The 13,765-nt window shown below is 46.4% G+C and overlaps 1 protein-coding gene across 3 annotated transcripts in view; it reads right to left on the minus strand.

Annotated features, from left to right (window-relative positions):
* Positions 1–4,642: 4,642 nt before the first annotated feature.
* Positions 4,643–13,765, minus strand: part of SLC44A2 (solute carrier family 44 member 2 (CTL2 blood group)) — a 54,322-nt gene continuing 45,199 nt past the window's right edge. For 2 of the 3 annotated variants that reach the window (XM_073654186.1, XM_073654187.1), the window contains exons 13-22: positions 13,195–13,287; positions 12,916–13,000; positions 11,714–11,976; positions 11,471–11,565; positions 10,852–10,955; positions 10,501–10,574; positions 9,491–9,561; positions 8,860–8,948; positions 8,520–8,604; positions 4,643–7,762 (exon numbers count right to left, since the gene is read on the minus strand). In XM_073654186.1, coding sequence (XP_073510287.1) covers positions 7,641–7,762; positions 8,520–8,604; positions 8,860–8,948; positions 9,491–9,561; positions 10,501–10,574; positions 10,852–10,955; positions 11,471–11,565; positions 11,714–11,976; positions 12,916–13,000; positions 13,195–13,287 — 1,081 coding nt within the window. In that variant the 3' untranslated portion in view covers positions 4,643–7,640. The remainder of the gene's footprint in view (positions 7,763–8,519; positions 8,605–8,859; positions 8,949–9,490; positions 9,562–10,500; positions 10,575–10,851; positions 10,956–11,470; positions 11,566–11,713; positions 11,977–12,915; positions 13,001–13,194; positions 13,288–13,765) is intronic. The other variant, XM_073654188.1, reaches the window with a different exon arrangement.

Below are 13,765 nucleotides of genomic sequence, written 5' to 3' on the forward strand. Positions count from 1 at the left end.
AAAAAAATAAAAAAAAGTTTGGAAAACTGTCGGCCAACAACTATCTAGTGCAGTGTTTCCCAAACTCAAGTCCTCACGGCCCCCCACAGGTCATGTTTTCAGGGTCTCCTTAGTATTACACAGGTGAGAGAATTCCTGATGCCTTGATGATACTCCAATCACTGTGTAAGGCTGAGTTCACACGATGCGTTTTTAATGCGTTTCCGCGGCGTTTTTGCAGTTGCGGAAACGCATTAAAAACGCATGGTAGAAGGGCAGCAATGTTCCCCAATGGAAATCCGCATGTGCTGTGCCCATGATGCGGATTTTTCCGCAGCATGTCAATTAATTTTGCGGAAACGCTGCTCTTTTGCCGCCATTGACTTCCATTAGACCACATGGAATCCGCATCACTGTATATGTTGATGCGCTTTTCATGCGGTCTAATGTGCGGATGGTACCCGGGTGTGGATGAGAGGACTCTCATCCAGACCCAGGTACCATTAAAAAAAAAAGAATAAAATAAAAAATATATATATACTCACCTTCTGACGGCCCGCGCAGCGCTCCTGCTTGGTTCCCTGCACTTCGCGGTTGAATGAAGAAGGACCTTCGCTGACGTCAGAGTCATGTGACGAGTCACGTGACGCTGACGTCGGCAGGTCCTTCAGTCTTCACTGCCGGTAGCCGGGACCGAGCGAAGCAGGACACCGGGGGCCATCGGAGGGTAGTATATATTTATTTTTTGACATTCACACACTATATAAATCCATGCCGGTTGCCGGTTGCATGGATTTATATAGTGTGAAGTTGACAAGCACTTTCCAAGTGATGCTAAAATCGCTTGGAAAAGCGCTTGACAACCCGCATGCGGAAATGCCAGTGAAGAACGCTTCACATCCGCATGTCCCTGGCAGGAAAAACACATGTACAATCCACATGTACAATCCGCCTGTACAATCCTCATGTACAATCCGCCTGTACAATCCTCATGTACAATCCGCCTGTACAATCCTCATGTACAATCCGCATGTACAATCCGCATGCACAATCCACCTGTACAATCCGCATGCACAATCCGCATGCATTTTTTCCTGCCAGGGAGATGCAGAAACGCTCAGGAAAAAATCCTGAGCATTTCTGCATCGTGTGCACATAGCCTTATGGATGGGGCAAGGAAACAAGTCCAGACTGCCCCCTCCACTATAGAGATAGAGAGCCGTCATCCCCAGAGTGCTGTCTGACAGGCCCTGGCTCTTGTGGAGCTCAGAAGGCAGCACCCAAAAAATACAGAAAAGTGCGACTCAGAATAACCACGCCCAAAAGTGTGTGTTCTGCTGTCGGATATTCCTCGAGCTTAAATTCACCAAATTTGGTGTTTTAACGGGGGCATTATTTCCAGGGCAGAAGACAAAGGAAAGCCAGGGGCGAATCTGGGGAGGGAGAGGGGGGCTAGGCGGGGCATTTGCTCCGGGCGCAGCTGTTAGGTGGGCACTGTCAGGTCATCTGGTGCGGTGGTCCGAGGCGTCTCCCCAGCGGCTGCATTTTGCTCCAGTGGAGCTGAAGACACCGAAGATTTTTTCTAAGAGGAAGGGGAAGGATTTGAGGACAAAGTATGGGGAGCGAGTAAAGGCATGGGTGCAGATATAGTATGGGAGTGAGGGAAGGGGCGGTGCAGACAGTATTGGGAGTGAGAGGAGGATGGGTGCAGACATAGTATTGGGAGTGAATGAGGGGTGGGTACAAACACCATATTGGGTGGGGGGAATAAGTATAGACACAGTATTGTGAGCGAGGGGGAAAATGGGTGTGGACACAGTATGGGGAGCAGGGGGGGGGGATGTATGAGGAAGCAGTATGTGGGAGATGGGTGTTGAAAACATTAGGGGAAGTTAGGGGCGGGTGCAGGGGGAGGAGGGTGGTATGTGTGAGGAGACAATATGGTTAGCGGGGAGTGGTGGGAGAGATATGTGAGGAGACACTGAGGGATGGGGGAACTGTGTGAGACCATTGAGAGGAATAGTGTGAGGAGACTGTATAGGGGAGAAAAGTGTGAAGGCACAGAATAGAGACTGGGTAGTGTGGTGGGGGGCGGTATAGAGAGGGGCACAATAGGGGGGACATAGTGTGATTCTATAGTGCTATGTAAATAAATAATAATACTGGGCCCCCTCTTCACACTGTCCTCTCACATTACGCGCCCCCCCCCCCTATTGTGCCCAGTCTCTATACTGTGTACATGAGAAGAGGTTACATACTAAATACAGATATCACTTAGAGTAAACTAACAATGATAGAAGGGTACAGAGGGAAGAGGACCCTGCTCTTGCGGGCTTACAGGATGGTGGGGAAGGAGACAGTAGGTTGGGGGACTTCAGTAGCTCCGATGGTGATGAGGAGGCAGCGGGGTCATGGCAGGCTGTAGCTTTCTTGAAGAGATGGGTTTTCAGGTTCCGTCTGAAGGATCCAGGTGTGGCGGATAATCGGACGTGTTGAGGCACAGAATTCTAGAGCAGGGTTCCCCAACTCCAGTCCTCAAGGCCCACCAACAGGTCATGTTTTCAGGATTTCCTTAGTATTGCACAGGTGATGTAACTATTGCCTGTGCTGATGATGGAATTATCACCTGTGCAATACTAAGGAAATCCTGAAAACATGACCTGTTGGTGGGCCTTGAGGACTGGAGTTGGGGAACCCTGTTCTAGAGGATGCGAGAGTGTTAGCAGGTAGGCCACAGAGGAGGATGTTGCAGTAGTCGAGGTGGGAGATGATGAGGGCTTGCGCAAGCAGTTTAGTAGATTGAGGGTTGAGGAAGGGACGGATTCTGGAAATGTTTTTGAGCTGGAGGCGACAGGAGGTGGCGAGAGCTTGGATGAGGGGTTTGAAAGACAGGGCAGAGTCAAGGGTTACTCCGGGGCAGTGGATTGCCGGTACAGGGGAAAGTGTGATGACATTTATTGTGATAGAAAGATCAGGTGGGGAAGATATGCAAGATGGAGGAAAGAGGACGAGTTCAGATTTGTCCACATTGAGCTTGAGGTAGCTGGAGAAGAAGGAGGATATGGCTGATAGACACTCTGGGATTCTGGACAGCAGAGAGGGGACATCTGGGCCAGAGAGGTAGATCTGGGTGTCATCAGCGTACAGATGGTACTGGAAGCCATGGGATTTTATGAGCTGTCCCAGGCCAAAACGGTATGGATTGAGAAGAGTAGGGGTCCTAGGACAGAGCCTTGAGGGACTCCAACAGAGAGGGGGTGGGGTGAGGAGGTAGTGTGGGAAGAAGTATGGAAAGAAGGGGGCAGTGTGGAGGGCAGGTACCATAAGAGGGACAGTGTGGGGTCATATTGTGCAGGGAATATAGTGAGGGGCAATTATTTATTCAGGGGCTCAGCGTAGGGCAGATATTTTTATTCAGGAGCATTATAATCTCACTGCTATTTTTAAGAGCATGATGTGGGGATGTGCTGCAGAAGACCGGAGAGACGAGCTGTGGATGAGAAGTCATCATGGAGTCTGGACAAGATGAAGAAAAGAAAGAACGACTCTAATCAGAGACATCATCTGGAAGTTACCTAGATGTAAAGGTTTGTTTGTGATGTTGACTAATTGTCATCAACACAGTGGTTCCTGTATGGTCCGCAGTCTGATGATGACTAATAACTCCCAGCATCTCCTTACCATTTTTAAGGACATACTGGGAGTTTTATGTTCATGTGATATAAATATATGGGTCTGACCTGAGATTAAAATTAATGTACCATGAACTGATGGTGGTTCTGGTGATACATTCATGTACTGATCATGGCTCAGGCGATTTAATCATTTAATGATGGTGGTTCTGGTGATGTATTTCTGTACCGGTGGTGGTTCTGGTGCTGAATTCATGTACTAATTGTGGTCCTGATGTATCCATGTACTGATGGGGGTTCTATTGATCCATTTCTGTACTGCTGGTGGTTCTAGTGATGTATTTCCTTACTGATGAGGGTTGTGATGCTGTGTTTCTGTACTGATGGGGATTCTACTGATGTATTTCTGTACTGATGGTGGTTCTGGTGATGTATTCTTGTGCGGTTATTGGTTCTGATCCTATAACAATCCATAACTTGTAAGATTATGTGATACATGTCTATGCTAATAAATTGTGTCGTCTGACAGGTTAAGGATTACTATGTTTTTATTTATCTTATTAGCATTAAAGGGGTTGTCCAAGTTTGTGATGAAAGTCTGCAGTTACTCTATGTGACTGCAGACTTCTGAATTCTCACAGCCCATGCACTGCACTCTGTCTGGATTCACTGGTGCCAGCGGGAGGTCACCAAACCACAAGTATGCAATTTACATACATGCGGTCACGTGCCGACTAGATATGCGTCTCGTTCAATGAAAATGAATTGAGCGAGGCCGGACACGTCTAGTTGGAATGTGGCCGGAACCGCATACTCGCGTTCACATGACCGTCCACTCTTGCCGCCGTCATGGGGGAATCCTAAAAGTGTGCAGTGCATGCGCTGTGAGAATTCAGAAACCTGCAGTCTTTTTCAAGCTGGACAAGTATGGACACCCCTATTTGGAGGGGTATCACGTGACCCTTCCCGCTGGTTATGATGGCACCCTGGTCTCACCCCAGCTAGGAAATAAAAGACCAGAGGAGATGACGATCTATACAAAACCTTTATTATTACCGATCTGCGGAGTTCATTTCTGAACACGCTTTTAAGGCGCAAGTTTATACAAACGGCAGGGAGCAACGACATTTGGTATCTCCGTAACCATGGTGGACATGATTATATAAATACAAAGACATAAAACACTCTCCATGCAAATATATATAAAAACTATAAAAAAAGAAAAGAAAAAAACAACTGACAGTCCAGTTAACAGTAGGAAGAAACATGGTGACTGGGCGCCAATTGTGGCCACAAGACTGATGGGCAAAGTAGTGTAAGGGAGGACTCTGCCTGTAGGGGGAGCTGCACCTCCTGTAATAAGTATCTGCTTCTGGGAAATCTGTCTGACAACCAATATGGTTATTACAGCGCCTCATCCATCTTTCCTAGACTCCTGAATATGGAATCAAAGATCAGTTACATGCAGGAGTCTAGAAAAGCTGGGGAGACGCTCCAACCCAGCTCTACCAGAAGCGATCACCAAAAAGCTGTGCCCATAAGACACTTTTTTTTTTTTTTTTTAATTCTAAACCAATCCATATTTCAGTGCAGATTATTGTCATTTCTTAAATATATCTTTAAAGGGGGTCGGGGCTTCATTTTTCTGATACACTGCACCAAATCTCCTGCATGGACACATAATTAATGATAGAAATCTATTTCATCTGCAGCCACCACTAGAGGGAGCAGAGTTTACTGTAGACGGAAGTAAATGCAGTGAGCTCCCTCTAGTGGTGGCTGCAGGTAAACAATTTTATATCCGGGCCAGGGATTTTGAGAGGTGCTTAAAGAAGTTGTCCACTACTTTTCCATTGATGCCCCATCCGTAGGATAGGGCATCAATGTTTGATCGTCCAGGGTCCCGCACCTGGCCCCCCTGCCGATCAGCTGGTACCGGTGCGAGCAGTGGTGGCCGGCAGTACTTACTTGCGGTGCTTGTGCGTCGCGGAGTACTACACATCCGCCTTGGGCACCGATAACAGCTGATCGGCGGGCGGTGCCAGGTGCGGGACCCCAGCGGATCAAACATTGATGCCCTATCCTACGGATGGGGCATCAATGGAAAAAGTAGTGGACAACTTATTTAAACAAAAAGCAAAACTTTACTCCCCCCACCTCTATAAAAGATATATTAGACAATTAGTCTGAACTGAATCTATATTTATAGAAAGGGGAGGGAGAGGGGTGGGGGGCAAAACAACTTTTTTGATACACCACACCAAAATTTCCTGCATGGACATATAATTAATGATAAAATTCTATTTAATTTGCAGCCACCACTAGAGGGAGCAGAGGAGTTTACTGCAGACTGAAAGAAATAAATGCAGTGAGCTCCCTCTAGTGGTGGCTGCAGGTAAATAATTTTATATCTAGGTCAGAGATTTGGAGTTGGGTATAAGAAAAACAGAACTTTGATCCCCTCCTCCCCCATTATAAAATATAAATTAGACAATTAGTTTTAAATTCATTTATATTTATAGGGGGGTTAAATATTGAGTTTTCCAGATACACAGCTCCAAATCTCCTGCCTAGAAATAAATTAGTGATAAAGTAAAATTTACCTGCAGCCACCACTAGAGGCGTACTGCAGACAGAGGAAACAATGCAGTGAGCTCCCTCTAGTGGTGGGTGCAGAAATTTTGCAGAATTTTACCATTCCTGCCTAGATATAAAATTAGTGATAAAATGAATTACCTGCAGCCACCACTAGAGGAAGCAGAGGAGTTTACTATAGACAGAGAACTAAATGCAGTGAGCTCCCTCTAGTGGTGGCCACAGGTAAATAGTTTTATATCTATGCCAGGGATTTGGAGTGGTGCATAAAGAAAAAGCAAAACATTATCCTTCCCCCACCCTATAAGATATATTTCCCAATTAGTCTGGACTGAGCAAATCTTTATAGGGGGTCAAAGCTCAGCTTTTCTGATACATCGCTCCAAATTTCCTGCCTAGATATAAAATTAGCAATAACATTAATTACCTGCAGCCACCACCAGAGGGAGCAGAGGAGCTTACTGCAAGCTGAGTAAAATAAATTCAGTGAGCTCCCTCTAGTGTTGGCTGGAGAAGTTTTGCAGAATTTTACCATAAATTCCTGCCCAGATATAAAATGATTTACCTGCAGCCCCCACTAGAGAGCAGGGGAGTGCACTACAATCTGAGGAAAGTAAATGCATTAAGTTCTCCCTCTAGTGGTGGCTGCAGGAATTTTTCAAAATTTTTATATTAATTCCTGCCTAGATATAAAATGAGCCATAAAATTAATTACCGGCAGTCACCACTAGAGGGAGCAGAGGAGTTTACTGCACACTGAAAGTAGTAAATTGCAGTGAGCTCCCTCTAGTGGTGGCTGCAGGAATTTTATCGTTAATTCTATGGCTACGCAGGGGATTTATCAGCGAGAAAAGAGGCGCTCAGATGGCAGAATGTTGACGTAAATATGACAGGAGCAGTTGACTTCTGTGACGTGTATTATGTATGTACATTCTGTATTATGGAGTCGATATGACGCACACGTGTCCGGCCCGGGAGGTCACTGTATGCAGCGGTGACATCACAATGGTCATTTCTCGCCCTGATCTTTGTTCTTTTTGTTCAGCAGTTTCTGTAGGTTGCTCGACATGTAATAGGGTCTCTCCGAGGAGCCGTCGTTCCTTTCCAGATCTTCCACTGTGCGAGAGGGAATGGAGACGTGAAGATGGCGGCACGGAGGGGGGACATGTCGGATATGAGCTCGGGTCATGCAGTGGGTACAAGGCACTGGGTGTTGGCAAGTCACATACATGATGTATTTTGCGCACACATGAAGGTACAGACAGATTAACCCTTAGAGGCCTTCCCGGGCCTCCGCACCAGCTTCATTAAAGCTACGGCCCGTCTGACACTGCCCGGTGCCCCGGTTGCTCCCAGGCATGAGGTACAGAGGAAGGAGGAGGAGGGTTAGTGGTATCAGCAGAGAGGAGATGGACGGCAGCACCGCCCGCGCCCTCAGCTTTGACTCTCGCTGGATTTTAGGAGCTCTGCATCTTTTTTCAGCAAGATCCGGCTGAGTTCCGGAGACATGTAATATGGCCGCTCCAAGGAGCCATCATTCCTCTCCAGATCTTCACCTTGTAAAGCGTCAGCCCCGGCAGCAAGACAGATAGAAGAAAGGCAAAAGGGAGGCAGACGAGGGAGGCGCGAGGAGACGGAAAAAGGAAGAGGAGGGAGGCGGAAAAAGGAAGAGGAGGGAGGCGGAAAAAGGAAGAGGAGGGAGGCGGAAAAAGGAGGAGGCGGCAGAAAAAGGAGAAAGAGGAGGAAAGAGGAGGAGGCAGACGCGAATCGGAAAGAGGAGGCGTCAGACAAGGGAGGTGCGAGGCAGAAAGAGGAGGCGCAAAGCAGAAGGGGACAGAGAAGGGAGTACAAGAATTATTTACAGAGACAAGCAGTGCAGGGTGGAGGAATGGAGGCAGTTTGAAGGATTAGATAGAAGGGGAAAAAAATGGAAAAAAAGAGAGACCCGGATTAGTACAGGACAGACCCTTGTATCATTAGCGGGTGCAGGATCCATGGACAGCCCCCAGCTATAGTCAGGGCCCTAGTGTGGCGGCTGCACGGAGGCAGAGCTGTCAGCGCTGGTCGTAGACGGCCTCTCCTGGTCAGAGCAGAGTCATCTCATCAGCGGCCCCGATCAGGGCATCTCTAAGAAGGGGTTAATCCTCCAGCTCTCCCCCTGCGCTCAGTCTCTGTACACACCAGTGGCCCCTAATACAGATGAAGACTGTCCTGATGGGGACACCCATAGACACAGGCAGAAACAGAAGAGTGCAAGCTCTTAGGTCCACCACCACACCATCCCTAGGAGAGTATCAGAGCCGCAGTACTTACAGAAACATAGGAACAGGGTGTCCACACACATCCCGTACACGCTGAAGAAGCCATGGGCAATAAGGTAGGAGCCGATCACCACCGTCTGCGGAGAGAAAGAGCAATCATTAGGGTCCGATAGACATCCAATATATTGGGGAAGGGGAGTCTCCAGCTGTTGTGGAACTACAAGTTCCAAAATGATTGTTTTTCCTTATACACAGCTCCAAATCTCGTGCATTGACACACATGTAAACTTCTGACTTTGGGCAGCCACCACTAGGGGGAGCTCACTGCAGACATAACATCGGATGCTCATGTCAGGAGTCAGTCATGCTCTCAGGTTTTGGGGGGCACTCACCAGAATCGGTACCCAGTAGTAATTTAGGGTGGGGGCCGTGTCCTGTATGACCTGGATGCGATGAGTAAAAAAGAAGAAAGCCAGGATTCCTGCAAAATAATAGGACAATTATTTTCTTATTAGAGAATAATGGATTTGGTTAAAATAATCTCTTTTTGCAGCATCAACGGGATGTGTCTGCACAGTTTGGAGAGAATTTTGAGTTAAACCTGTTTTATACTTCAGAGCTGTATTCACAATTCTGCTGGTTGATATTGGAAACAATTAACAAGACCTGTAATTCCAATAGATTCATTTTCTTTACATCGGATTACGGTACATTGCTGGGTGTTTCGATTTCAAGTCACCAAAACATGCTGGGAACCCTGTGGGACTTCAGCTCTGAAGCCTTAAGTATTATGAATGGAGCTCAAGTAGAACACAAATCCAGTGACAAACGTCTTCATTTTACAGTCAGGGCCATAGTGGCCAACATGGCTTAAAGGAGTACACAGGCCCACCTTATGGCCTGCCCCTCAAGGATGGAATGATCCATCATAGATTTCTTGCTTTTCTCTCCTTTGCATGGTTTCAGCGCCCCCCAGTGGTGAGGTCACTTGCAGTCTACCTCACGCTGTATTGCTATACTTACCCACACAGCCCACCACCAGTAATTTTCCAAGGAACAGCAGGAAGTCGGTGACTTTATCAAGGACGGCAACACTGCAGGGAGAAAAAAAGCAGGAGGGGAGTTACACTGCTAAGCCACCAGGGGGCAGTATTGTTCAGGCAGATATCAGAAACTAAGTAAGAGAAGTGGTGGGGTGTATCAGACTCACGAGGATTTGGGGGCACAGCGAAATCTCACTACATGCATACACTATAATGAGAAAAGTATTGGGACACACATCTTAATTGACCCCTGGTATATAACCTCTGGGCTTACATCACCAAGCACAATGCAGAGTGCCGGATGCAGTGGTGTAAAGCTGCCACCACTGGACTCTGGAGAAAACCTGTGCTGTGCAGTGATCACACTTCTTTATCTGGTGTCTGATGGAGGAGTCGGGGTTTGGTGAATGCATTGTGCCCGTTGTACAGAGGGTGGAGAGGATAATGCTCTGGGCTGTTATCAGGGGTCGGCATTGGGCCCTTAGTTCCAGTGAAGTGAAATCTTAATTCTTCAGCACAAGACATTGTGGACAATTGTAGCTTCTGGCTTTGTGGGAACAGTTTGGGGAAGACCCTTTTCGGTTCCACATGACTGTGCCTGGTGCTCAAGGTCCATACAAACATGGAGGTGGAAGAACATGACCGGCCGCACAGAGCCTGGACCTCAGCCCCATCCAAAAGCTTTGGGATGAACTAAAATATCAGGATCTGACCTGACATATGCGCACCGACGCCTCCAAAATCTTGTAGAAATCCTTCCCAGAAGAGCGGGGGCCGTTAAATCTGCAGAGGGGCCGACTCCATATTATGTCTATGAACGTAGAAAGGGAGGTCGGGAAAGCTCCTGCTGTGTAATGTGGAGGGGGCACATATTTTCCTCCATATAGTGAATATAATCCTGATAGTAGAGGACATTGGCTCACCATGTCGTACACTATATGTATATAAATGATTGCTGTGCTATAGGTCACTGATAGGAAAGTCACTCACCGGACTATGTTTCTCATGAGCAGGAAGAAGGCGTTCCGAGCCGACGTGCAGAAGTTGGTGCCGTAGATGGCGATCTGTCAGGAGAGAGGATTGTTAGGATCAGACATGCTGGGAGTTGTAGTTTGGTGAACACTAATGCTCTAATGTAGTCAAATCTAATCATCTGCTCCCATGGTGCAAAGATCCATACAATGTACTACCAGAAACGGACACCAGAGGGCACTAGATTGCAACTGTCCCATTCTTACAGATCTGCTCTTCTGTTCAGCACAGATATGGCGGGTGGGACTACTCCTCCTAACAGGGAGTTGGGATGATGGGAGTAGTGCATCATCTCCGCTCTTGTCTCACCATGATGTAGGCATTTCGATTGAGGAACTTGATGAATTTTTCGAGGCACCAGAAACAGCACTTGAGGCAGCAAAGGAGGAAACGGGCGCACTTATTATCCGCTCCTGACGAGAGGGGGAAGAAAAACAAAACAAAACACCATTAATAAACCATTCAGACATGGTGGGAGACACTGGCACTCCGTATTGAGCCAAAAATGTATAATTTTTGTAAACTACTACTTTTTTGCAGTGGAAACAGTCAGCAAGCAGTTGCTGATAGAACTATATGCATGGATGAGAAATGCCCTCCAGGTGGCCCATTCAATCCCTGGGCACAATGTTATGCCTTTCAAACGTGCATAAAGAAATAAGGAAAAAAACAGATCCATCAACAGCAACTTGTTGACTGTTTCCAAACACAAATTTTTCTTTTAGGTAAAAAAAAAAAAAAAAAGCTCAGGTGTTGCTGAAGATATATACAGAGATGTTAGGGGCATCGGACAATCACAAACATGGGACTATATGGGGAGGACAAAAATCTTGCAGCAATAGTTAAGCGCACTGGTCAAAGCAGACTGGTTTGTTGGCGCCACCTAGTGGCCTAAGAATATAGAAAAAAATCCAACTCAATAAGTCACCTTTCAGTTTGTGATCCAGATATTCCAACAGGATCCTGATCAGCTGCACAATCGCAAGGATAAGAGACCCGAAGGCCAGGGAACCCGTGTGGTATCTGAAGGGAGAAGTAAGAGGGTACCGGTGAATAGACACTACAACTCCCAGCAACATTCGCCTGTGTCGGCATCCTGGGTGTGGTAGTTTGGCTAACTGATGGTCTCCAATGTTCTGTGCCAAGCCGAAAATAGATACCATTTGCTTACCTGAGAGCCCGGCCCAAGGAGGCGAAAATGGGGAAAGCGGGCATGTCATCTGGTTTCTTAAAGGCCCAGTAATAAGAAGCAAAGGCCCCGGCCAGAGTCACCTGACCCAGAGCAATGACGAAGTTCGCCAGCCAGAGGAACATGAAGGCGTTATAGATCTGGAAGACGATCAGGTACTTGTGGTAGTAGGTCTCTCCGCCATAGAAAGCGAACTGGCAGGTGGCATCCGGGCAAATGCGGGAAATGTTGGTGGTATTAAAAGTCTGAGAAAAAGAAATGACACAGAATTTGAGGCAGCCGGTGTACTAGCTGGAAAATGCTCAGTGTGAACCAGAATCACGTCTGGATGAACAGCCTGCGTATTAGCTAGAAAATGGTCACTGCAATCTGGGATCACTTCTGGGTGAACAACCCTTGTACTAGCTGGAAAATGCTCAGTTTGATCTAGGATTATTTCTGGCTGAACAACCCTTGTACTAGCTGGAAAATGCTCAGTTTGATCTAGGATTATTTCTGGCTGAACAACCCTTGTACTAGCTGGAAAATGCTCAGTTTGATCTAGGATTATTTCTGGCTGAACAACCCTTGTACTAGCTGGAAAATGCTCAGTTTGATCTAGGATTATTTCTGGCTGAACAACCCTTGTACTAGCTGGAAAATGCTCAGTTTGATCTAGGATTATTTCTGGCTTAACAACCTATGTACTAGCTGGAAAATGCTCAGATTTATCTAGTATTTCAGACAAAACGTAGCTAAGGAAAAAAAAAAAAAAAAGGCTAAAAGTCGTATTAAAATAGACATTTAATTAACCAGTTGGGTAAATGGTATAAAGAGAAAATAATAATAAAAAAAAAATTACAAAAATTGCTCCACGCCTCCCTAAAAATTGCAATAAAAAGCAAATCAAAACATGTTCGGTATCACTATAATCGTATTGACTTGAAGGATTATGTCACCGGGTCATTTTGTAATTTTTACTGCACAATGAACGCGGTTTAAACTTTTTTTTTTTTTTTACTTTTATTTATTAATATTTTACAATACCTGGAAATTAATGGCGTCATTCAAAATTACTATGTCAATGGGTAAAGAAAAAAGTTATAGCTCCTGAAAGAAAAGGAGCACAATAACAAAAACTGGCGGCAGCAGCAGCAGGAAGGGGTTACAAAGCCTGGAAATATCATTTAGGTCGCAAAACTCACCTCGGGGTTACAGGTTTTGCCGGCGTAGTCGCATTGTGTCTCATTGAACACCTTATAGATGGCCTCATTAGAGGTGGAGAGGAATCTATGTGGTCGGGTCAAGGACAAAACATACGGGTCTATAGGAACGTGCCAATCATCTAATCTCCACGTGCAGCGACGTCCTGGTGGGCTTGTGCTAAGAAACCGGAGCCAATGTGTACAAGCAGAGCAGCAGTAAAAAGCATGGGGACAAGGCAAGAACAAGCCTAATGGTGGAAGGAGAATATAAAAGGATACACTGCGGTGATGGCCCAATACGCAATACAGAGACACACCAGCAAGAAGGTGAAGAGGGGGAACACCAAGGAGCACATGACATGTCCGACCGCCCTGAGGAAAGAAAGACACAATCCATAATGTCTCACTGTACAAAGACACACGCACAGATGTAGCAGAGCTGAATCAGTCAAGCAACTGAGACTGCACAGAGATGCAAATCTACCTGCAGTCCCATGTAACTCCACAGATAGCACAGTAATCACCAGCTGATAAACTAACCTAATCTTGGAATGCTATGGATCCTAATTCTGCAGGCTGCAGAGCTGAAATCTCCCAGCTTTCCCTGCTTGTTCAGTGTAAAGCACTCTACAGGAATACCATTGTAGAGAAAACACTTTCTGCCCCCCCTACAAATTTTCCAGGCAAGTCTGATGATAAACTTGTTAAAAGATCCCAAAAGAATTGTGAGTGCAGCTCTGGAGAAAAGGATAAGCAACATGTACACAGTGACTGCACCAGCAGAATAGTGAGTGCAGCTCTGGAGTATAATACAGGATGTAACTCAGGATCAGTACAGGATCAGTAATGT

Source organism: Phyllobates terribilis, unplaced genomic scaffold (assembly GCF_046119375.1).
Source record: "Phyllobates terribilis strain yellow unplaced genomic scaffold, ASM4611937v1 Scaffold_11__3_contigs__length_659146591, whole genome shotgun sequence".
Taxonomy (NCBI): Eukaryota; Metazoa; Chordata; class Amphibia; order Anura; family Dendrobatidae; genus Phyllobates; species Phyllobates terribilis.